A 24,618-nucleotide genomic window follows, 5' to 3' on the forward strand; every position below is an offset into this window, starting at 1 on the left:
GACAGTAACTTATACTTAATATAAATAATAAGTACTTGAATGCATCTCTGAAAACAGATACGAATTTTAAACAGGAAAAGTTAGAAAGAGGAGCGGCTGTTTGGCTTCTTTGTTCCTGTAAGGATAAAATGTTCTTGCAGTAATTTCCTTGGTGGTGGTCATATAAAATAAAATAATGAATTCCTCATTAGTACCTTTTATAAGATAAAGGTCATCAAATTTGTGTTTTTACAGTCACACAAGCAGTCCCACAGCCTCTTGTTTCCCAGTCTGAGTCCACAAACCAGCATATTAAAATGTGTGTGTGTGTGTGTGTGTGTGTGCGTGTGTGTGTGTGTGTGTGTGTGTGTGTGTGCGTGTGTGGGTGCGTGTGTGTGTGCGTGAGGGTGAAATGTTCCAAACTGCTCTTTGGTGTTTGCGCGGCTCAGGAATATTAGGGCATGTGTGCTACTGGGAGAGGACACATGGAGGTGATGTTCTTCTGTGCATCCACATCATTGTCAGTTTCCTTATTGGCACATTGAGTTTACTTTTTAAAGTCTTTCTCTGTTTGTTTGTTTGTTTTTTTGTTGTTGTTGTCTTTGGGCTCTTGGGAAAATAAATGAGGGTTTTACTTCATGCATGTGGAGCCAGGAGAGTAGAAAAAAAAATCCAAAAGAGGTCAAAGGAGAACAAAGTCTTAGTTCGCTTTGAGACGATTTACATGTCATTAACATGCCATCAGGGTTTATTAAGTGATATCCAGTGCACAAGGAAAACTCATGATGCACTCTAGAAGGCAATTCGATTTATCTCCTAATTAATGCTTGCTAGGAGTTGCTGGGAGCTTTTGTCTGCTTTTGAAGATTTTTCTGAAGAAATAAAAACATAACTCAGCTTACTGGTGCAATGCTGCAAAAGGACATACAGATACATTTTGGGGGGGGGGGGGGTTGCAATTGAAGAACAGGCCTCCCTCATTTTTCAGGACTATTGATTTGTGCAGATCAACAAGATGTTGTTGAAACGTCACTTAGCATTTTGAATTTATATTTATCTCCACGACTGGATTGGCAAGTCAGGATGACAAATTCAAAATAGTTGCTGACACTGAGAAAATCTACAATACACTACAAAAGATGTAATAAAGTCTTGGAGCATACTTTTCATCCCTTCGTTTCCCTTTAAATGTTAATTATTCATCCTAACAGAATGTTCTGGGCATCAGTAAGTTTGTGGAAGCCACTTTTCTGTTTCGGCATGGCTGTGCCCCATTGCATCAATCGAGGTCCATCAGTGGAAGCTTGAATGGTAGTTACTCCAGGGTCAATATAAAGTATCATTGAAATCAGGGAGGGTCATACAAGAAAGATCAATTTGGACCCAACGCTGTAAACATGGTCGCAGATCTGAGCAATATCCTATTCAGTGAGGCTCACTCTTAGTGACTTGGATTCAATGAAAGCAACAAGAGCAGCAGTCTCGTCATCGAAATCAGATAGATCTCAGTTCTCCTGCTTGATCAGAAGGCAGGACATGTGGAGGATAAAAACGACTGGGGCGTGAGCTCAGGAGCAGGTGTTAAGGAAGAGGGCTAAAGTGCATCAAGAGTGGCAGGTGAGGTGGGCAAACCGTAACGTGATAAAAGGAGTGGCTTGGCGCTGTGCAGAGTGGAGTCGGAATTAAGGTAATGTACAGGTGTCATCCCTCAGTTCTGGTCCATGTCTTCAACAATGGGGGTGTTGTAACTCTGGAACAGAGGCTGCATGAAGAGGCCCACAGTTCCCACCACACATACAAACACAAAGATCCACAGGAAGAGGCGGTCGATCACCATCGCCACGTACTTCCAATCCTCAATGATCTGTAACAAGACAGATGTGAGTGTAAAAAATATATTTACCATTGTTGCATCTATGCACAATTTTGAAGCTCGTTTATGTCGGTCATGCTTAATTTTCTTGATTTAATTTAGTATAGAAAAAAAAATTCTATCCTAATGCGGCCATTAATTGAGACAAACACGATCGGCCAAAGGTTCACCAACCTTTTTGAAAGTGAAAATGACTCTTTGTGCAAAGGACTACCAGTTCGATACACAGTTTTGAAATCGAAAATGTGCTCAAATTGCCTTTAATCATATCTTTTTCATGATGTTAAGATGAAAAAATGGATGATATTCATTCATTTGAAGACTTTGAGACAAACGGGCAAAATCGAAGGAGTTGACAAAGAATTAGGCGTATTTGCACATCACACACACACACACACACACACACACACACACACACACATTGAGGCATTTCCTTCCAAAAGCCTACCCCTTCATCGTCGTCCTCACTCTTCATCTTGTTCGCAATGTAGCGCACACCGTCCACGGCATCCTCCACATCGATGCTGCTTTTCAGTGTCGCCCTCCTCCTGAACTCTGTGTTGTCGGCAAAGTCGCTGAACGTCCAGCCGCAGCGTTTGGCCGATTCCTCGTTGACATAGAAGGAAGACGAGGAGTCCGCCAGTCCCGGAGAACCTGTCCCCGCATCTGCTCCCGCTTTCTTCTCGGAGTACGATCGCTGTTGGTGTTTTTTGCGGAACCTTTCACGTATGTTGGATGTGCCTGGTCTCCGCATGAAAAGGTAGGAGGGAAGTCGGTACATGAAGACGCGTTTGACCCAAGGAGGCATGGTGTGCGTACTAGGGGAGCGATGGTGCACGTTGAGCACGCAAACACTGGTGACGATGGAAAAGGTGACCAGCACCATGGTGAACATCAGGTACTTGCCGATCAGAGGCACCGCTAAAGACGTGGGCGGTACAATCTTTGAGATAAGGAGTAAAAACACAGTGAGGGCCAGAAGCACAGAGATGCACAGCGTCATCTTCTCACCGCAGTCTGATGGCAGGTAGAAGACCAGAATGGCCAAAGATGTGATCAGGATGCAAGGGATGATCAGGTTGATGGTGTAGAAGAGAGGTTTTCTCTTAATGATGAAGTCGTAAGTGATGTCCAGGTACCTGATGTCATCCGGGTCTTCGTTCTTGCGTCCCGGCAGCGAAACAATATCCCACTCGCCGCTGGGTTTAAAATCGTCGCGGCTGGCAAAGTCACTCAGCAGGATGAGGTCGATCTCGGTGTGGTCGTACGTCCATGAGCGAAACTTCAGGGTGCAGTTCTGCTGGTCGAACGGAAAGTCGCGGACTTCGATCTTGCAGGCCGACTTGTAGATGGCGGGAGGGAGCCAAGCCACCTCGCCATTGTTGGAGACCACCGCGTTGGAGTAGAAGGAGACTTCGTAGGTGCCGTCAGCACTGAGGGACGGACAGGGAAAGATGAAGACGAAGAAGTCAAAAACGCATCGAAAAAAATATCACGACAGTCCAGCCTGGATCATTGTGTGTACAACACCCGGTATCTTTGATTGTCTCGCTCATGAAACTTGTAAAGTTCCATGTTCTACAATGTATAACGGTTGAAAGGTAATCAGCTTGCAATGACTCCGCCTGAGATGTGATTTTCAGGTTTTTTTACATACTCGTAAAATATGTCTTTCTGACTCAGTGGTACTTGATGTTTCGTTCGGGGCCTTGCTCTCACCAAATTCTTTTCTTTCTCTGACTCTGGGAGCTAAAAAGCAGCAAAAGCACGTTCTACTGCGTTATCTATTCGGGCTCCAGTACTCTGGAATGCCCTTCCCGTGGAAATTAGAATGGGCATTTCGTTAGAAATGTTTAAATCTCAACCAAGGACTTCTTTCCTCACTCTCGCCTTTATTCAAAATCACAGCAAATATGCATCGACAGCCTCTCGCCCTCTCTCACCACCTGACATCTGGATTTTGGTCTGTTTAACACTTTTCAGGACTGCTTGTGTGAGATGTGCTTTTGGACTTGATCTCACCCAAGCTACAGGCGATGCATTATTGATACATCGACTATCACTTATAAAGCAGGTCAGGAATCCGGCAATACATTCACTTTCTATTGCGAGGAAAAGAGGCATAGAGAGGACATGTCGACAACACTAAAACCGGGCACTTTCTACTTCTTCATTCTGTAACCTCTACCCCCCCATCATCTTTTATCATTTGGCCTCGGGATCAATTTTGGTGGTTGCGCGGTCATAACGTTGACCGGCAATCTGTCTTTATGAGTGTCATGGCTACGAGGCGAGTATAAACGGCGGTGCGCCACTACTGACCACAACACACATGAAGCATATCCAAACAACCAGATGAGCTGCAACCATGTCACATATAGAGATGATTGATTTCTCTTAATTGTTTATAAACATTCCCAAGAGGTGGGAGGGTAGTGGTTTTATAATTGCCTACATTAAATTATGTTAAATTAGATTAAATGATGTGAAAAACAATTGTAAATAGCACTGCAACCTTATCTATATCTGTATTTATATTGCACTTAATTGAACGGTGTTTATTTTTTTTTTTTTTCCTTCTTTCTTCTTTCTACCCAAGATCTTGCTGCTGGAGGCTGTAAATTTCCCCAGTGTGGGACAAATAAAGGATATCTTATCTTACATCACTGATTCTCACATCCCTGTGTGGTGGTGTTGATTCACGAGCATGCACCATACCTGTCGACCTCGGCTAATAGCCGCCCTTCTAAATGACTACGATTCCCCTTACAAAGCAATAAAAACCCGTACAACGGTTTACCGCGCACGCGCACATCATTCTTTATTAATCCGACTTTACGCAGCGATGAAAAGAAAAAAGACGATAGAGGATTACTTTTGCTGGTTTGCCGTGACAATAGTAGCGATCGACGACGGCATTGTCGTTGCCTACGACAATGCCGTTGTCGTAGGCAACTACGACAAAACGTTGCCTACCAGCAAGTGAGACGATCTGGATTTGAACCAAAATGGGTCTTTGTGAGATCAGTTCACAATTGCCCCCCCCACCCCCCCCCCCCCCCACCGTATAAAAGTTGTAATACGCCGTACATGATTTGAAATGATTTTAAAAAACGTATAAAATACGGGGGAAACGTACAAGTTCACAGGTATGATGCACACCCCTATTGGATTTAGTCGCTTGGTGTGGGACCACTCTTGAATTGCTTTACAGGACCCTTGATTGATGTTTATGTTATTTTCTGGGGTGTTCTCTCATTTACGATGAGATTTTTTACAGGGGAGTTTGACTCTGCATAGCCCCTCCCACCACATAATGGTAACCTGGGAATCATAGTCTCCCAGGACATGAAGTGGGAAGTCAACACCATCTCCATCCTGAAAAGGGCCCGTCAGCGGATGTACTTCCTGAGGCCGCTGAGGAAGCTTGGCCTGCCACAGGAGGTGCTACGACAGTTCTACACGGCAGTCATCAAATCAATCCTGTGTTCTTCCATCACGGTTTGGTTTGGGGCCGTCACAAAAAAGGACAAAATCCGACTTCAACGGACAGTTAGGACGGCAGAAAAAATCGTTTGCACCGCCCTACCCACTCTTGAGAGTGGGTAGGGCCAAGACAAGGGCACGGAAAATCCTCCTGGATCCCCCGCACCCTGCCCACCACCTTTTCCAGCCACTCCCCTCAGGCAGACGCTACAGATCCATCCATCCATCCATTTTCTGAACCGCTTAATCCTCACTAGGGTCGCGGGGGGTGCTGGAGCCTATCCCAGCCGTCTTCGGGCAGTAGGCATGCGCACCAAATCCAGTAGACACTTAAACAGCTTCTTCCCTCTACCCATTAACTCCTTAAACAGTCACTGACGTAGTCACTCTTCTTATTCTACAAAATGGTACTACAAAACTACTGGTTACTCTAAAATGGTTCAATGATTTTGTTGTTTACGATAATACTAGTGCAGCGTGTTATACCGGAGACAAATTCCTTGTGTGTTCTACATACTTGGCCAATAAAGACGATTCTGATTCTGAACACTTCCTTGTTCACTACACCCGTCCTGTCCTGTCTTTTCTGCTCCTCTTTGCATCCCCTTCCCACAGAGTGTCGGACTGCTTTCCAAGTCGGGGTCAATGTCAACATAAAGTGCCTTTTGTATCCTCATCAAATACACTCAGTCATCATGAAAGTGTCGTAAAATAAGAAGACTTTCAGGTCAAGTGGCCAAACATTTGCACACATACCGGCACAATGATTAGTCTCTTAAACTACGTTCCCTTCATTATATGCCACCTATTTCATTGGCTGTATGGCATGTCCCAAGTAGTGAAAGGATACTCAATCAATTCTTCAATTTCAAGTTAGTTGATATAATGATAATAGTATAATATAATGAGTCATATTTATCATTTATTTTACATTCGATTTATATTCTATTGTCATCATTTATTTAATAATTCCATTTTGACCACAGAAAATAAATAAATGAAATTGTGACCACGTTTTGGGCACCAAAAATATCCCAAAGCTCAAATGCACTCTCATTAAAATGCATTTTGATGCAACAAACAAGCAATGATTACAACAGCCAATGTAAAGACATATTGCTGTTCGTACAGTACGAGATGCGGACGCAACTCCAACACAAAGCAAAAGATTGAGATTTTGGGTCAGGAAATGAGTCGTATCCTAACAAAATACTCTAAATGATCGTTCGTATTTAAATTGTGCCAAAGGCTTGATAATCTCTAATTCCTTGAAATACTGTTTCCATTCTGAAATGTTGCCATACGTGCAATATCCAAAAAGAGGTGTGAGACAGTAATATGGGAAGTGTATAGACTAAGTGGATATGAAAAACGTTATCGAAAAATGATTCGCCATTGAAACAATGATGATGGTGTGTGTAACCCCGTGCGTCTGTTGTTTCATTTGTTGCAACTCTACTTGTTGTAAAGGACGATGTCCGGCAGCCAAATGTGTTGTGTCGGGAGGCGGATTTTCTTGATGCCATCATACTCATCGGGGTCCCACATTAATCTGTAGTCGTTCCACACCTGATGATTGTTTAGAAAAAAAAGACAGTGAGAAAACAAACACCTCATGTATTTTCATTCTGAAACACACAATCAGAGAGTGTCAAGCAATAAAATATGTACGGTCATGGGGTGGTAATGACACTCATTGAAAGACTTGGAAGCTGATCAATAAATTGGAATACCTTCAAATGTGTGTCTTTACAAAATGTTTTCGGAATATTTGCACATTATTTGACATTTTCATGAAAATGTCTTAAAATTTGATACGCCACAGAAAACAGTGGTAACTACCCTGTGAAATTGAAACGATTAAAAAAATGGTCAAGTATATAAAAGTGAGGCTTCAGAATAACCTCTCAAATGCTGTGGGCGTGTCCGCTGATTGCCTGAAACCACGCCCTTCTCCACGATCAACAATCATATGTCAATCACTAGGACAACCAGACAAACCTGATGTTGATTTGTCGAGCATTTGTTGAATGCATTTTTAGCTATTTCAATGCATGTAAGAGCCATTCGAAAACAGTACATCCACTTAAAGCCTCCAAAGGCTGGAATTCCTCATTGCAGGGCTTATTCCGTGCCGTGACAACGAGGCGCGCGAAAGCCGCTACATCAGCATGAAGCTTCTATCCGCATGGCTGCCACGTCGTGACTTTTTGTTTGTGAGTTAGTCTGACTACAGTCTTACAGCGGGAGGCAAGACAAGAGACCAAGAGAAGACAAACCTGAGTGAGCCAACAGTTGGTGGTCATGATCTGTTCCCTCTCGTTCTGCAAAACACAAATTGAAGGCTGAAACACATCCTGATGCCTCTTAAAAGGAATGCTCTTTGTCATCATCATACTCATCACTCATCCTCATGATCGCATTTTAAGAAGTAGCACGGCTGATCTTCCTCACCACATTGATGAGCTGTGCCAGAGACACTTGGATGTAAATGGTGACTTGCTGGCTGTTGTTGACGGCCGGTCTGATCAGTTTGTTGTAGCGATCTGCCGACAACAGGTGACCCACCAGACGTTCCTCCACCTCTGCACACAACGCAGCTGCAGGCACACACAAACACACACACCCCAAAAAATTGTGCTATTCAGTACTGTGGTTAAGGTACCGTGCATTCACTCGCATACACATTAATAAAGATATTAGGAATGCACGGATCCGATCGTCTCATTTTAAATTGTGAAAATGGTGGGGAAAAGATGTTTATATCTTATTTTATTTTTCAGAGCTACAAAGCAAATAAGAGGTACACAGGTACTGGCAAAAGAAATCGATATATTTTTGTGTGTTTACGCTGCGCCCTCCAGTTTACGCTGGCATTCTAAAACATTCAGATTAGGTAGCTAGGTTTATTGAAGACTAGTCCAAATTTGCCGCAAGTATTGTATGAACGTGAGTGTGACTGGTTGTTGTCGACAGTTTGAGACTAGCTCGCAAACCAGTATTCTGTCTTTTCCTCAAAGTCAGGCTCAAGTTATCCTAATGAGGAAAATGGCAATAAATGGATGGATGCATCTTTCAGTATAATGCAGCAAATTAGAAATAACCTTGTAATGACCCATCTATACTGTATACACGGCTATTTTTGTTGTTTTTCATCTAATCAGCACCTTGTGGGCCATGTATAACTTTTCTTTTTCGCATTGTGTTCAAAAACAAAGATCAATAAAAATGTCCCAGTGTCAAATAAAACCCAAAGATGGCTTCCGTTTGCGACAACTCGCAGATTCAAATGCCAGCTAGAGAGGGAATTTAAAACATCGAGCATCAACCTAAATAGCCATGATGAACATACATTTGTGCACGCAATGGAATCACACACGGCTTCATACAACTGTCTCTAACTGCTCGTTTTGTGTTGAGCAACACTTTTCCACATGTGCCGACATGGTTCAAATGCTTCAAAACTATTTAGGAAAGCAAAGCTTTAATGTGGCTCAATGGTTACATTTGGGCAAGATAATTGGATCTGATAGCACTGACACGCTAAATATGTGTGCATCCAAACATACTTTTTCAGTCAGCGTATTTTCTTTTTGTAACTCAATGGCCAAAACCTAATTTGCGTAAAATAAAGCCGGATGCAAAACACGTTCTCATAAGAAGATACACTGTAGTGGGAAATCAAGTCCAGTGCCCCGTGAAGCTGAAACATCACATTTTGGAGACATTTCAGCTGCGAGCCGCCAACAGGCGACTCGGTTGACTCGTGCTGAGGTGCCGGGGGTGCACTGGCCCATGTACTGTCATCAGACCCATCCCCACGGGCGGGTGATTCGGGGACGTGCCCGCCCACCAAGATAATTGTGCCCACGCCGTTTGAGGCATGGATTTCTATAAACAAAAGTAGATATTTTTGAATGGTGAAATACTAATGTTGAGTTGCTTATCACTAAGATATTCGAAATAAAATAAAGTAAAAACAGTGATGTGATGTGATTTTCGTTTGACTGATGGCCAGTCTTATAAGCAACAGCCAATCGCAGCCTTACTGAAAATAATGATAGGTATGCAGGTTTACCATCGACAAATACATTGATGTTTGCGTGCATAAATCCATTTTTTTATGTGGCATTGTGGCATTACACGTACTGTATGTCTGTAAAATATGTGTGCATTTGTAAATCCAGAGTTGAGGACATTTCGGTGGCCTGGCACTTGGGACAGCAGTCAAAAAAAATAAAATAAACCCCCAAAAATTCAACACTCCGAGAACTCCATCTGTAAACTAAATGTCTGCTGTAGCACCAGGACTGACCTGTGAGAGGCAGTATGGTGCCAAAGGGGATCTAGACCGTTGGAAAACACAAAGGCGTAGAAAGAATAGAGCACCGTAGCTGCTTGTGTCCGGCAACAGCACGAGCGTCAGGTCGCTTCCTAATTGACTATCGTTATGTTTCACCTCACAATTACGGAGGGATGTGCCAACGTCTTCTTGTATTGACGACAAAAGGTTTAATGTTTTTACAGCTGTCAGCCCCTCAAATTTTCCAAGCAGAAGATGAAAAAAAATGAGTTGGAAAATACCGCACACCAGAGGACAATCACTCAGGAAAATCTGTTAGACTCATGTAATCTGGCCTTTCTTGATTTTCATGGCAAAGGGTGAATCACAATGGTTATCAATATTACTGTATAGGGTAACAACTCCGGTGTCAAGAATTACACTATTAAATTTAAGGGAGATAAGGAGGCGCACGTACATACTCACGTTCGTCATAATGAGCGACAGCCTGACACGGAGGAATGCGACGCACTTTTGCAGCCTGTTAACGATCGTAGCTCACGCGTACCGTTTTAAAATGCTCCCCTTGGCCCTCTAGATTCCTATTCTTTGCCCGTGCCCTCGGTGAATTGTACACAAAACAAACTCTGAATGAGAATAATGACAGCGATAAAAGATATCGCGCAACAGCTCTTATCACAAGCTGCAGTGCATTAGGAGACTGCTTAGCGCTCACAACTTCCGGTGACGCGGGTCACGCGCCAACCGTAGGTTAAAGATTTACTGTACTTGCTTTATTTCATTTTTTAAATACTTTTTGTGAAAATGAGACTGACGGGATCATGAGGGTGCAGTGTACATTAACACAAAAATGAAAATTACTAACATGCACAAAGAACTGAAAGAAAAACAACAAATAGTTGTTGTTTTTTTTCTCCTCTACACCCCCGCGATTGACTTGTGACCAGTTCACGATCTACCAGTAGATCGCGATCGACCTAATGGGCCCCCCTGCTCTTGGCATTATGCTCAAGAATCACGTTTGAAATGATTTGGTTTTACACCATATCAATAAATGAATTTTTAAAAGAGTTCCTTAAAACATTACCTGCGTAGGTAACACAGGCGCTTCTGTCTTCTTTATATGCTTACAATGAAATTGTACTGGTAGATTCTTGGAAGAACAAATGCAAGCATCTCAACAAATGTTATTCCCTACCACCAAAATATCTTCTGGCTGTTGTGCAATCTTATTTCATTGGACGCCTTGCCAAAAATGTCAAAGCACAGAGTGCAATTGCCTCTAAATACACATTCCACTTCTCTGATTTTGACTTCCCTAATTTCATCATCTCAGCCGAGTGCTTATCAGGACGATGCATTCAAATCAGGCTAACGTGGGGTGTCGAGGGGGCCTCATGTTGCATAATGTGTGTGTCTGAAGTGATTAGCTATGCTGACTGGTTCCCCGGGGCCACTTGTAAACGTGTTTAGTTTCATCCTGCCGCCGCGCACAGGTAGATGTTTGCGCTTCCTCTGATACGATGCCATTGTTTGGCTTTACTGGGTGAACAGAAACAGGTTGAAGTGGCTTCATAAACACGAGCAGTTGTCAGAAAAGGTGCGTCTTTCTGTGGATATAGAAAGCGCCACGCATGACATGGATGGGAAATCATTTAAATCCGGACAAAATAACCCAAACTATTGCCGCAAAATACATATAATGTGTACACGATGGACTGACTTCGGGGTAAGGCAAAAGGTGTACCACCTTTCAGAGAAACTGCAATACACGATGTTCGTTAAGTGCCTTCTCCTCTTACTCTGTTCTTGTCAATAGCCTGCAAGAGCAGGTTTTTCCGAATGTCATAGCCAGTCGACAATAAAATTCAATACTATTGCTGTTCCTTGTCTTTAACCCTGTCGTCGACCTCTGACGGTTTTCGGGAAGGTGCACTCCATTGATGACCCGACTGTCCAATATGGAACCACAGCTGCTTTGTGGATACAAATGAGTACTTCTTGACCAAAAATTGCTATTTCTTTCCCGCATTATACCTATTTTAGGGACTCAAATCTTGAGGCCATAAATGAGGTATCGGTGTGCATATTAAACTTATTTTGCGACACAAATTCGTATTTTGTGCACACATTACACCAAGTTCATGAAAACAAGTTAGTATTTTGTGCCCACAAATTTGTATTTTGTTCACGTTATGCTTATTTGGTGGACAAAAACTTGCCTTGTATGGCCATAAATTAATATTATAAAATGCCTCTTTTGTAAAAACACATTACTATTCTTTACACGTGTCGTGCCTATTTCGTGGAAACAACTTATTTTGTGACCATAAATAGATTTTTTTTTGTTGTTGTTGTCACAAATTAGTATTTTGAAATGTTTTTTCCGCCCATGTCATATTATTGGCTCCACATGAATTTCATGTAAGCAGGACATTCTGACCTACTAGAATCTTCTTACAAAGTGAATGCCCAAAATGCCACCCAATTTGAGAGATTTCTTGACCATGATTCAAAATAAACTAGAGATTCAAAGTATTCTTCCTGGTATTTGCTGATCTCTTCTCAATGACTAGCGTAGATTGAAAGGATAGTTTAAGATGAGAAACGCACATTCACTCACGCACATGCCCACGGCAATAGTTGGGGAAGTGATGTTTAAATGTCGTGCTGCAAGGTCTGACTAATTTGGTGCTTGAGCAAAATGGCATGCTGCTTGATTGAAAGGGTAATGAAAGAATTGTGTGTGCGTGGGTGTGTGTGCGTGTGTATGTGTGCGTGTGTGTGCGTGTGCGTGCGTGTGTGTGTGAGCTCATAAACTGATGTATTTGACTACCTCTCATGCAAAAATTAAGTAGCATCATTATATACCTTTTCTATTTATTACACATACAGTATGTTGCATGTCAGCAATGCGCGTGATATGCAGCTTGTACAACAAGAGCAAAATTTGACACACACACACACAAACACATAGTCACCGTAGGGCTGTTTTCATCCATGTAATCAACACAGCACACAGTCTGACTGGGTCACAGAGCTTCAGTGACAGTTGCTGGTTTCAAACACGCTGCCAAAGGTTTTTTTTTCCATGACAAACTGCTGAGCCCCTTTCCTTTAGATGCACATGGAGGTTGCTTTTACACAAGCACCATTGTGGTGAACATCTGCTTCCTATGCATGTGGATAATTTTTATGTTTACAAGATAGACATTTACGTGTTTTCGTCATTCTCAACACTTGGGCTACACCAGCACAATCTAATGGGATTCAATTTGTTATTGCTGCACAACACGTCTGCCTTAGCAAAACTAATAGTACTGTATGCTCCTTCTTGATCGACTTGAACAGAGAGGTATTAATTGCACAATACTTATTCGAGTTGCAGTTTGCAGTGATGTACAGCTGCGCTGCAACTTCCTGAGAAATGTTGAAAATGTCCAAACATTTGCTCACCTCGCGTTGCTTTTCCATTCTATTCGTCTATTGGTTACTGTGTTATTTCTGGCCTTTGTGACAGCCTGGTTTGCTATTCATGAATCGCGTTTGCTTGACAGGACAGTCGAAACCGCGGGGCAAAAACTGAACAGAGCAAATGTAGCTGGGACAAGATGTCAATGGTTGTTTTTACAGCCAAAAGGGACAACCGCTTCCGCCTAGAACAATACAAAATATGTTACTTGCTGATCTTTAAGTAGTAGCAAGAATTACCTTTGCTTTCATTTGAGTAGTCACGACTTTGAAGCTCTGCGAGGCAATCGCTCCATGTGAAAATATGAATACTGGTGACCTCAGCTGCCTCTAAACATCTTGCCTAAAATACTGTTCAAAATGAATTGAGTTATTCATATCAGTCAGTAGTCTGTCTGCCACACACGAGACATTCTGGGGTTGAATCTCAGCTCAAAGCCCATACCGTGTGGAGTCTATATGCTCGCTCTGTACTTGCGTGGCTTTTTCTCCGGGTCATCTGTCTTCCATGTTCCGAAAAAACACAAACATGATAACACAAACTACATTGCCCATAGTTGTGAATGATAGTTTGAATAGTATTTTTGTCAATGTGTGCCTTGCCATTGACTGCCGAGCAGTCCGGTGTGTACCATGCCTCTCGCCTTAAGTCAGTTGGAAGACGCTCCAGCCCACATGTGACCCCGATGAGGACAAGCACTAGGGGAAATTGATTAATTCTTCATTTCGCAGTGACACGGACACGAGTACAGACGCAGTGAAGCACAGTCGAGTCCATAAATGCAGAACTATCACAATCAGCAACACCCAACAATTTCTATTCAAAACAAAAGTATTCACTCCAAATGTATCTCCCAGTCAACTCAAGGATCACATTCTGCTTTTGCACTTTAGAATTGTAGATGTGTCTGGAGAGCTTCGTAAACATGCAAACGTCTGAGTAGTTCAGAAGACTGCTCAGAGATGATTCATTTCATATTCATAAGCTCATTGTATTCAATTAGCGTGTTTTGTATGAGTACAGGAAATGAAACGAGTTCAGTGCCGGTGTCTGATTGGTAGTTTCTGAATCATAACTGTAGGTGGAGCACAGAAGAAGCCATCCGTCCTGTTCAGGGATGTGAGCTTGTGAGCTGGACCCAATCCCAGCTGACTTCGGGCGAAAGACAGACGACACAACACTAGAAACCCAACATAAACCCACTGCGGCTCTGAAGTCAGCAAACTCGGGTCAATTAGTGGAGCCTTGGTTTCAAAGCAAACATGGTGAAGCCCCATTTACCTGTTATGCTGCACATAAAAGGAATAAGATGAGGTGGACATGAAAGTCTGTGAGTCAACCTTCCAATATCTTTTCAGATTGGTCCGGTCGATCAGTCTTTAATTTTTATTTTTTACCTGTAAAGGCATTTCAAAGATGTCAATGTATCTTCTTTTAGTAATTTTAAAAAGCTACTTTTGTTCTCTTTGCTTTGCCTTGAAATGTCATCAGGTCTTCTGTTTGTAAATGCTTTCAGGCATGATGTTTATGGACGTGTGAAGCACATTGAGTTGCCTTGTGTATGTAATGTGCTCTATGAATACATTTTTCACTAATGCAGACAGAAGACCATTCACGCTCACATTCGCATCATCGTTAAACTTTTGAAGTGAACCTTTGTTGCTTGCACCAAAGTTAAGTGAATTAATCAATATAGCTGGCTTTACTAGACAGTTTTGCCCCCAGTCCCTGCCGTGAATAGCAAAAGTCTGCAAGTAATCAAAGGCCCCTCAACGAGGTTTATAATTGCATAGCGAGGCCACAAGATGGTGGCAAAGCACTACTTGTTTCACCTAAATTAAACTCCTTAACTCACATTCACATACAGCAGTTCCTTGGCACCAAAGCACTTCTTTCATCTAAATGAAGCTCCTAACACATTTCAAGACAGCATTCGTTTGGGAAAATGAAAAGAAGACTATCAAGTATTCCCTTTGCAAAAGTGTCGTAATTTCAACCTAAAATGAACTGCTTCATTGTGGATTTTTTTCTGAAAGCATTGCCATGGGGATATCACATCACCTACGTTGTAATATTAGTGGACCAGTCAGGACACCTCTTATAGTATATTAGAGGTGCTTTGACAGGGTGGCAAGGGATGTCAGCTGTCATCTCTACCAACCCCTTTGCCACCCCCTTTGGCAATGAATCTATGAATACTAGATTTAAAATATTATAAATGTTCCTTATATTGGCACCAGAGTATGTAAAAAAAGTGTGTTGAGAATTTACCCCCCCCATGGATCCCCACCTCTTTCCTCAAAAAAAAGGGAAATTGTTGCATCCTCCATGCCACCAATAGAGCTCTTGTCACGTCCCGTGTTTGCCAGCAGGGGGCGGGCTTTCTCCCCGCCGCCTGCACACCTGTCACTCATTTGTGGTTGATTACTCTGCCTTTATTTGGTCGCTCTGGCAGTCTACTCACTGCCGGAGAATTCCACGCCGTGCCAATATTCTCTCGCCCAATTCCTATTTAGATTATTCGTTGCCTCTTAGCCTTGTGGCTGTTATTGCGCGTCCTTGTTCCTCTTGCGAATGAAATTTATATTATTGTCTAATCAGACCTTCCTTGCTATTTTGCCGCAAGCGTTTTTTGTTGTTCTCTTTATTTTATCCCTGGTCCTTATTTTGACCAGCGTTTTTTGTTATTCTCCCTGTCGGGTATTTTACGTTCGTGTTAAAGACTCCTTTTGTTCCCTGACAAAACCTCTTTTTGTGTCTGCTATTTCGGGGATCCACTTCCTTATTTTGTTGTGCACGAAGCGATCATTCTATCGCTTCGGGCACAACGTGACAGCTCTGGACATCACGTGACCGATCCACTGCCATGTAGACAGAATCGCAGCTGATGGATTGACAATAGAGAGCAGTGATAACATTTGCGTTTATCAGCCAATGTTCCGTCCAAGTGAATCCACATCTCACTTTGATGAAAAGGACACCATGAGATACATGTGCAAGCTGGACAGGTCGGATGATCCCGAACTAGCACCAGGAGTGCTTTTTCTGCATCTGTCATGATGGGAGATGGGAAGAACTGCAGTGGTGATCCTGGTGAAAATACAAAGGCTTGGAATGTTATAGGTTTAGGTTACGGGCCGTATGTAGAGCGAGCCGCTGGCCAGAGGAGTGTCCACCCGAGGTGCGGTGCTTCAGATGGCAGGTTATAGCTGTCTATTATTCCCTGGTATCCTTTGCGATGGTGGGATTGCGTGGTTGGGCAAGGAGGCCGCTTGCGATGTTTGTTTTTCGGTTATCTAGCTTGGGGAGTCGCCTTGGAGGCATATGTGAGTAAATGACAAAGTCGCACGGAACTCCATCTAGGGTTGCGTGCCTCGGCCAAACTGGCCGCTCACGGCGCTTATTTTTTGCTTTCCCAGCTCAGGAAGTTGCCCTGGAGGCAAACTGAACTGAGGAATTCCCAAGTCCCGCTGAGCAGCGGGTGGGATGGCCGGCATCTTGTCACATTGTGAAGCAGAGCAATACATTCTGGACATATAAAGGGTACATAAAAAGACGTAAAAATTAATTGTCTTTATTTTGTCATTTTTACATATGTTAAATAATTTAGGATGTAAACTAAGGATGGTATAAAACCGTCTTCCTCAACTGGCGGACGGCGATCCACGACTGGACCGCCGACCTCCTCTGTCCGGACCCTCGGCAAATTGTATAAAATAATAAATTATAAAGTGTGTATAAAGTTTTTACGTTATACATTTTATATTTTTGGACTATAATCTGCGCATTACCGCGATCGCTTGTTAAAATTATCCGTTGTATTATTTGCGTGCACGAACAGATGTATTGCAGAGGACGCAGCATGCGCGCCGCCACAGACAATTAGACAAGACGAATCGCGGGAGGTTTCGATTGTGTGCAGTTCTGCTCTCGTCTACCAGGGGATCTTTGCAGCTGTTTAACAGCAGAACACCGCAACATGGTAAATGAACATCACAATGGCATCCTCAAATAATATTTGCATGCCTCAGACATTGCATTCACCTTTAGTGGAAGAACAGCACTGCACATTCCTGTGCTCCTTTGTGTCAGTATTTAAAATGGTTCTTAACTCCTCTTCTGATATATTTTTTAAGTGATTTCCGAGGGGATGTGAAAAGGGGAATTGTACGAATGAAAATAATATTTTGTTTTCATGTTTAGTATTTTTTTTGGTAAAATGAGTATTTTGTTTTGTTTTTGTCAAATTAATGGGAAAATTACAACTACTGTTTAACAAAGTTAAAATAAAAATGTCTTATTTCCCTAAAAGGGCTATTTCTATTATTAAGCAGGCACAACTTAACAAAATAAAAGAGTTCCTGTGCCTGGGTCTTATAAAAAAAAAAGTGGACCTACAGCCTTTCTAGTTGAGGACCACTGGTATAAAACAACAGCTGCTTGCTGGTACGATATACTACAATTTACATCTGATCCGATTAGTTGACAAACTTCAACTGCGATTGGTGTCGAGTTGACTAGCAAATTTCAGTCCACTTTGGTTAGTTAACCAGCTCATTTTTTCGGAGACAATAACCGGTCAACAGGGGGGATGGAGACGTTTTATGTCCAGTTGATATCATGTTGTGTAGCGACATCAGCACAAACCACAAATCCTCACTTCAAAGTGTGACTTTTGCTTTTTCTGAAGCGTTTTGTGCATGACACGCATTCAAAGTCATAAAGCCCATCTTCTACCTCCACATCATCTCACAATCAACGTTTAATTATTTGGCAGCATCATTTCCCTGCATGGTAGTGCCATGTTATTTTAACAGAATCTGAGTTATTGCGCAATTTGTCACCCCTTCAAGCAAAGACATGAAACATCATTTGGTTGAATGATAGCTGCCATTTGACATGCTTGGGTGGAAAAACACTGCACATTTGATTTCGCTGTTTTGCTTGCCCGACGGCCTTCGGGCGTCTTTGAGCTGTCGCGTTAGACAGAGCAGCAAACCCAAAGATGACGGGTGCATGGCCGGATTCCACGTCGACGTCACTCAGGCCAAAAATCAGCGGAGGAATATGCGCGTGGTTCAGCATTCAGACCGAACCAGTAGTGCAAACACTGGTGATCTGACATCAGCAAGATACACGTCTCCTGACACCTCAAAGTGTGTGAGTTGGCAACTTTAGATGACGGAAACACAAAGTTTTGTATTTGCGGCCACGCTGTCACATTTGTCACGCGTGCAACGGGACATGAGGATGACCACAAAGAAGAGGTGCCCCGCCAGAAAGCAGAGGTGCATTGTACACGCATCACCGCACATTCCACTATCGCAGATATCTGAGCGAGGAGGACGAGCGCTGGGCGTTGGAGCATCTGGACAGTCAATGAATGACAAGCTTTCAAATCTCCAGAGACAATAAGTCGTCTGTTCAAACGATACAAGCAGAAGTCCCCGCAGTAAAAGCGCACTGTCAAATTAATAGAATCACACGAGAAAATAAATTGGAACAATGTTGCTTTCGAGAGATTAGACTACAGTAGTTATGTCATATTTTATCCCGCCGGGATCCGAGCCAGGCGCAAAATCAATCATCTGTTTACAATAATAGCTGCTTGAGTTAGTTGAGCTTTAATTCAAAGCAACCAGTGTGGATATACCGTAAGTCTTCAGACTATTACGTTTTTACACATGTACAGGTCTCCAATAATTCTCTTGGACTTAATCCAATGTTTTTTCCAGCTCTGCCCTCGGTTATGCTCCATTGAAGCATGCTCACCAAAAACATCAGACATTCCAAGAGCAGTTGACACGTTTGTCAATTTGCAGAGCCTTCGCTACGGTACTCGTTGCTGTAGCTTTGTCAGTCAAGCACCATTTGCACAATTGCACACAGATTGATGACACACTCTCTTTAGTTTGTGCATTTTTGGTACGTGTCTTAAATGTATATTTTATTAGAGTGACCTTTTGATGAAAGTACTATACTTTCATAAAATTACGACTGAAAAAACGCTTAGAAAAAACACAAAACCGTGTCTGATTATTACATAGACTGACCACACTTTGTGTGCTCCTTGACCGGATTAAAATGTTCAACCATCCTTCAATAGGGTTGTTTATCGGCAATAGGGTCAGTGCTGAGATGGAGTCACAGATGTGCGGAGGAATGCGCACACTACATTCTTGAGACTGTTATTTTTCCCTTTTTCTCGTAGTCCTGTGATATTTTTCATTCTTTTTATGATAATTAATACGTCTCGGACAGTAAATCGTAAATCTGACCAAGGACTGGTGTCATTATTTGACTACACGAACGCACGTTCTGACTGAGACTTTCAGTTCTTAGATGACAACAGTGCCCAAGAAAATCCTCCTCAGAAGGGGAGACGCTTCAACGATAATTCCATTCTGACACGTCACAATGACTTTAACTACCGGAGGAAGGTGGGGCTCAGTTTGAAACGTATGTAGAGAAGTCTTGAGCTGTCAAAATAACGGCAAAACGAGTGAAGGGGACACATACGAGGTTGGGGAGACTTTGCGGAGAATACCGGGAGGTCTCATCACACATGGATGCAGACACACACATCCACGAGTGTCTGCCTTGCTGCACTCTCCACACCTCAATAATTTATTGCCTCTAAAAATAAGAATGCCATCATCTCACAGGCGCTAAGACTGCAACACAATCAATGGTTATTCACCAAAACACTCGCACCAAATCAATTTGTGCTTAACTAAAGCTGGTCATGTTTGAAAATGGATAAAGAGGCTGCTGCTTTCCCAATTTTTGCTTTTTAGGGTAGTGAACAAGCTAAGATCTAACCCTCATTGGTTATTGCCCCCTCACTCATTCATTTCATTTTCAGTGTGGATTATAGGTCACGTTTTCTTGTGTTGTTTTGTTTTTTGTGGCGACAAAAGATGTGAATTTGTGTTGGTGATGTAAAAACATCAATGCTACTTTAAGGGCTGTGTTCACCTTATCAACCGTATGGTGATATTTCTCCTTTTGAAAAGTACCGAGCTTTTAGAGCAATGGTTCCCAGGACTTCTGGGGGTATGGGAGCCGCAGTTTGCGGGGCCACTATGTCATTTAAAAAAAAAAAAAAACATCATATTATTTTTAAAATGTGCATAACTACACATTGATGCAGGTGAGCCAGTAAAAACAACAAACACAAACAATTCAAACAACTCCTTATATTGGCTTTGGGCCAATTAAAGCCCTCATATAATTGTGACGTATTAACACATAAATCATGAATAAAGTCTTTTTACACAATTCCCCTCCACCTGAAGAAAAACGCCCTCATTGCGTGATGTTCTCGCCGTCTTGCTTCATTGGAGGGATGGTGGTGTTTAGGTGATAAGTAGTATTGTTTGGGACCTTTGGGAATTATGGCTGAAAAGTTCAACCTTGGTTTCAGTGAACCACAACAAACACGTGGAATTTTTTTTTCTCATTTTTTTCCATTTATTTCCCCTCTCAAAAAGGTTAAAAGCAAAATAAAATGAGTTGTCCAAGTTATAGGTCACGTTAATGTTCCAAAAAAGTTTTGAAATGATTTATTCAGCCCATACATCCATCCATCCATCCTTTCTCTGAAATGCTTAGCCTCACTGGAGTTGCCGGTATGCCCGAGCTTATCTCAGTTGATTGCCAGCCAAATGCAGATGATTTATCTTTGTCTTATTTTTTTATTTTTATTTTTTTGGTATCATGAAGAATTGCCATTTGAACAAGGAGTGTTTTACATCCACCATAGATCTTTGTTCTAAAATTATTATTGTTCCTTATAAAAATACAACTTTATTCTCCTGAATTTTTTTATCGGATTTTGTTACTGTAGCATTACAATTCTTTTCCTTAAAATTGGCATTTTATTCGACGGCGTTTAAGGGTACACATGGTAGTCATGATTAATTGTGGTTCTGTCAGGCATCCCTGGACCTAAAAAGTTTGAGAACCCCCGTTGAAGTGAATGACAAGCAAGCTGCAGCCTCATCCTGCTCATCCCTCCTTCAACTTTTCAACACTTAGCGTGCAGCAGCAAGAGTAGATGTGGTACTCAGAGAGCAACAACATACAAATAGGTGTCAACATAGTGACTCATCTTCGTCAACTCTTGCCAGAGAGCTCATTTGCAACATGTCAAGCAACAGTTGTTGGCTTGAGAACAACACTGGGATGAAACCTCCATATTGCTGCCCATCCACATATTATGCTGTAGGACCAGGGTACCACACACAATAATTTGAAGTCTCTCTCTCTCTCTCTCTCTCTCTCTCTCTCTCTATATATATATATATATATTTTTTTTTATATATTTTTTTTTTATATATATCTATATATATAGAGAGAGAGAGCAAGAGAGAGAGAAAGAGAGAGAGAGAGATAGACAGATAGCTAGAAACAGTGATGCCTCGCTATTTCGCGGTTCGTTTATCGCGGTCTCGGTGCATCGCGGATTTTTACAAACATATTCATGAAAAAAAAAGTGAAAATGCCGCAAAAAGTTCACAAAAGATCCGCGTAAGCCAGTGAAAGTCAGCAAAACAACAGCGAGTCACATAGAGCGTATTTCGTTATTCATACACTAACCTAACCTAACCTAACTTATGCATGTTTAAATGTATTAGTATATAGCATGAAGTAATGTTTATTACTACAAACATGTATGTATACCATTAAACTTTGCCTTATAAATATTATTTATACTCATACACATGTACATATACAGGTACCTATACGGGGGGTTCACTACTTCGCGGATTTTCGTCTATCGCGAGTGATTTCGGTCCCCATTAACCACGATAAATGAGGGATTACTACACATTTATTCATTCATTCATTCATTCATCTTCCGAACCGCTTCATCCTCACAAGGGTCGCGGGGGGTGCTGGAGCCTATCCCAGCTGTCTTCGGGCAGTAGGCGGGGGACACCCAAGCCAATCGCAGGGCACACAGATACAAACAACCATGCACGCCCTCACTCACACCTAGGGACAATTTTGAGTGATCAATCAGCCTGCCACGCATGTTTTTGGAATGTGGGAGGAAACCGGAGTACCCGGAGAAAACCCACGCAGGCCCGAGGAGAACATGCAAACTCCACACAGGGAGGCCGGAGCTGGAATCGAACCCGGTACCTCTGCACTGTGAAGTCGACGTGCTAATCACTGGACGACCGGGCCGCCCATGGATATATATATATATATATATACATATATATATTTGTTTTGATGTTTTCCTGTGTGACATTAGTAATTGCCTATAGTAATCACCTTATGGTCATTGTGTCATTTCGTTTGTTTAAAAGGACTCCCGGCACGACCACTCGCTGTTGGGTCATTGTTGCTGTTTGCACGTGTCGTGTTTTGTCTTAGGCTTTTGCAATGTTGATTTCTTGTAATTTTGCTGGACTTTATTTGAGTGAGTGTTTGAGTTAGTTTTTCCATTGTATTCCTGTTTGCCTTTTTGTTACATACATTTTGGTCAGTCCACCTGTACCTCCCTGCCTCCCTGCTTTTCGGGGTCAGTGTGTGTGTGTGTGCGTTTGCCATACCTGATCTACTACATACTATACTTTGTGAAGTAATTCGACCACCTTGTGAAATGTATGCAGTTTGTGTTATTGCACATTTTCCACAATCTAACTGCATATATATATATATATATATATATATATATATATATATATATATATATATATATATATATATATATATATATATATATATATATATATATATATATATATATATATATATATATATATATATATATATATATATATATATATATATATATACACACATACAATTTTGGGGTGTACATGTATATATAATATACACACACACAATTATTGATTGTACTTTTCAGGGCATATAGAAATATTTTGTCTTGGTTACCTCAGTTAGAGAGGTGGTCAAATGATTAGGAACACCCCTCAGTATGATGCTGTGCAGTTCTATGCCACTGCAGACCGCAACCACAATAAACAATGACACACTGTACTTCTGAAAGTAGCTCAACAAGGTAACATGACAAAGCGTTCTCCACGAAGACTTAAAGTGCAACTAGATAGAGAGAGATTGATCATCGATCATTTAGCAACCATGTGTTTGATCCGGCTCTTTATTGATATTCGAATGCAGAGCGAACCTAATGAAATGACCAACACATTTACTGTCGTAGAAAGTAGTACTTTAGGAATTGAGATGTGCAACGCTTTGCTCACAACCACCGTGACATTCGTTTCTGTGTTATTTCAAATACGTTATATGGTATATTTCACACAGGTAAAGAAGATGAAGCTTCCCACGAAAGCGTCAACGCGGCGCCGCGCATGTGACAAGTGACGATTTGGTGATGGAACAGCCAAAACATGTTTGATCCTCTTTGACTGACGCTCCAAAGTACAAGTCCCTCGGTCCCAATATGGAAGGATTTTCAAAAAGGAGATTACTCACTTTGTGGCACTGTGGCAGCCAGGAGAAGCAGCGCAGCTTTCGCCAGGAACGCCATCGTCCGGAACCTGCGCAAACGCGCGTAAACTTGCAGATGCCCCACTCTTTTTGTGCTCTTCTTCTGCAGCAGACTTGGAGTGGAACAATAATGGACTATAAAAGGCGTCGGTGCGTTGAATCCCGCCGGGGTAACGTGTCTATCTGAGGCTCGGAGGCATGGAGCGTTCCACTGACCGCTTTCTGGGCGCCGTCAGTCTGCAGGAGCGCCCCGATTGCGCGCAGCGGCTCCCGGCTCGAAAGAGCACAGTGTCCCCCTTACTTTTACGTCCTCTTGCCCGATGCAAACGGGAAGTCGAGTGGGGAAATGTGCGGCCATGCAGGAGAAAACAGCAGTGTCATAATCGTGCTGTCTGCAAGGTGGTCATTCCTCCGATAAAAGATTCAGGCTCCCCGGTCTTCACATGGCTCCGCCGCGCGCCCAGTGCACACCCCAGCCGGCCTCCACTTGCACGCCAACTCGGTCCAAATGAACAGAGGACATCTGTGAGAAGAAACTAGACCTTAGATAATGTCTCAGAGATGAGCATTTAAAAACCACCTCACCAGCTCCGGTGAAAAGAAGAATCGTTTGGAGTACTCATTAAGTTAATTGAATGTTTTTGAATAGAGCCTGAAGAAATTCGTTTCGCTCTTTGCGTTACTAAATAATCATCATCATCATAATTATCAGCAACAAGAAGGTCGGTGTCAAGACATTCCGTCAGAGAGGCTGGCTCTGACATGAAGTCCGGTATGAGAAGCATAAGATCCTATATAGGTCTCACATGGCTGGCAAACATGAACATAGGGAGGTATTACACCTCCCCACGCCAGGGAGGTCAGAGATTAGGTGGATCCAGCGAGCATGAACACTTTGTCAGAACCATGTGGTCATAAGAGAGCTGAGATCTGCAAAAAGTGACACTGCATGGCTTTCCAATATCTAATTATTCCTAAATTGGACTCAGAGTGGAGTTTTCTAAATTGCGTTAACTC

The 24,618-nt window shown here is 42.3% G+C and overlaps 1 protein-coding gene across 1 annotated transcript; it reads right to left on the bottom strand.

The window, feature by feature from the left end:
- Positions 1–932: 932 nt before the first annotated feature.
- LOC127603188 (neuronal acetylcholine receptor subunit beta-2-like) lies at positions 933–24,421 on the bottom strand. Its single transcript, XM_052069287.1, has 7 exons — positions 24,187–24,421; positions 23,587–24,124; positions 7,793–7,938; positions 7,618–7,662; positions 6,798–6,907; positions 2,301–3,285; positions 933–1,843 (listed from the first exon to the last, which is right to left on the bottom strand). Exons 2-7 carry the CDS (start codon positions 23,639–23,641, stop codon positions 1,688–1,690), a joined length of 1,497 nt encoding a protein of 498 aa, XP_051925247.1. The 5' UTR covers positions 23,642–24,124; positions 24,187–24,421; the 3' UTR covers positions 933–1,687.
- Between the last annotated feature and the right edge of the window lie 197 nt (positions 24,422–24,618).

The sequence above is a fragment of the Hippocampus zosterae genome, chromosome 1, assembly GCF_025434085.1.
Source record: "Hippocampus zosterae strain Florida chromosome 1, ASM2543408v3, whole genome shotgun sequence".
NCBI classification, from domain to species: Eukaryota; Metazoa; Chordata; class Actinopteri; order Syngnathiformes; family Syngnathidae; genus Hippocampus; species Hippocampus zosterae.

Bases quoted from the DNA above. Each gene is read 5' to 3' on its own strand.
- LOC127603188 (XM_052069287.1), bottom strand. From the start codon at position 23,641: ATGGCGTTCCTGGCGAAAGCTGCGCTGCTTCTCCTGGCTGCCACAGTG. The intron at 7,939-23,586 runs GTGAGTAATCTC...GTGTGCCTGCAG, and splicing joins GGCTGCCACAGTGCCACAAA to CTGCGTTGTGTGCAGAGGTG. The intron at 1,844-2,300 runs GTAGGCTTTTGG...GTCTTGTTACAG, and splicing joins GTGAGGACGACGATGAAGGG to ATCATTGAGGATTGGAAGTA.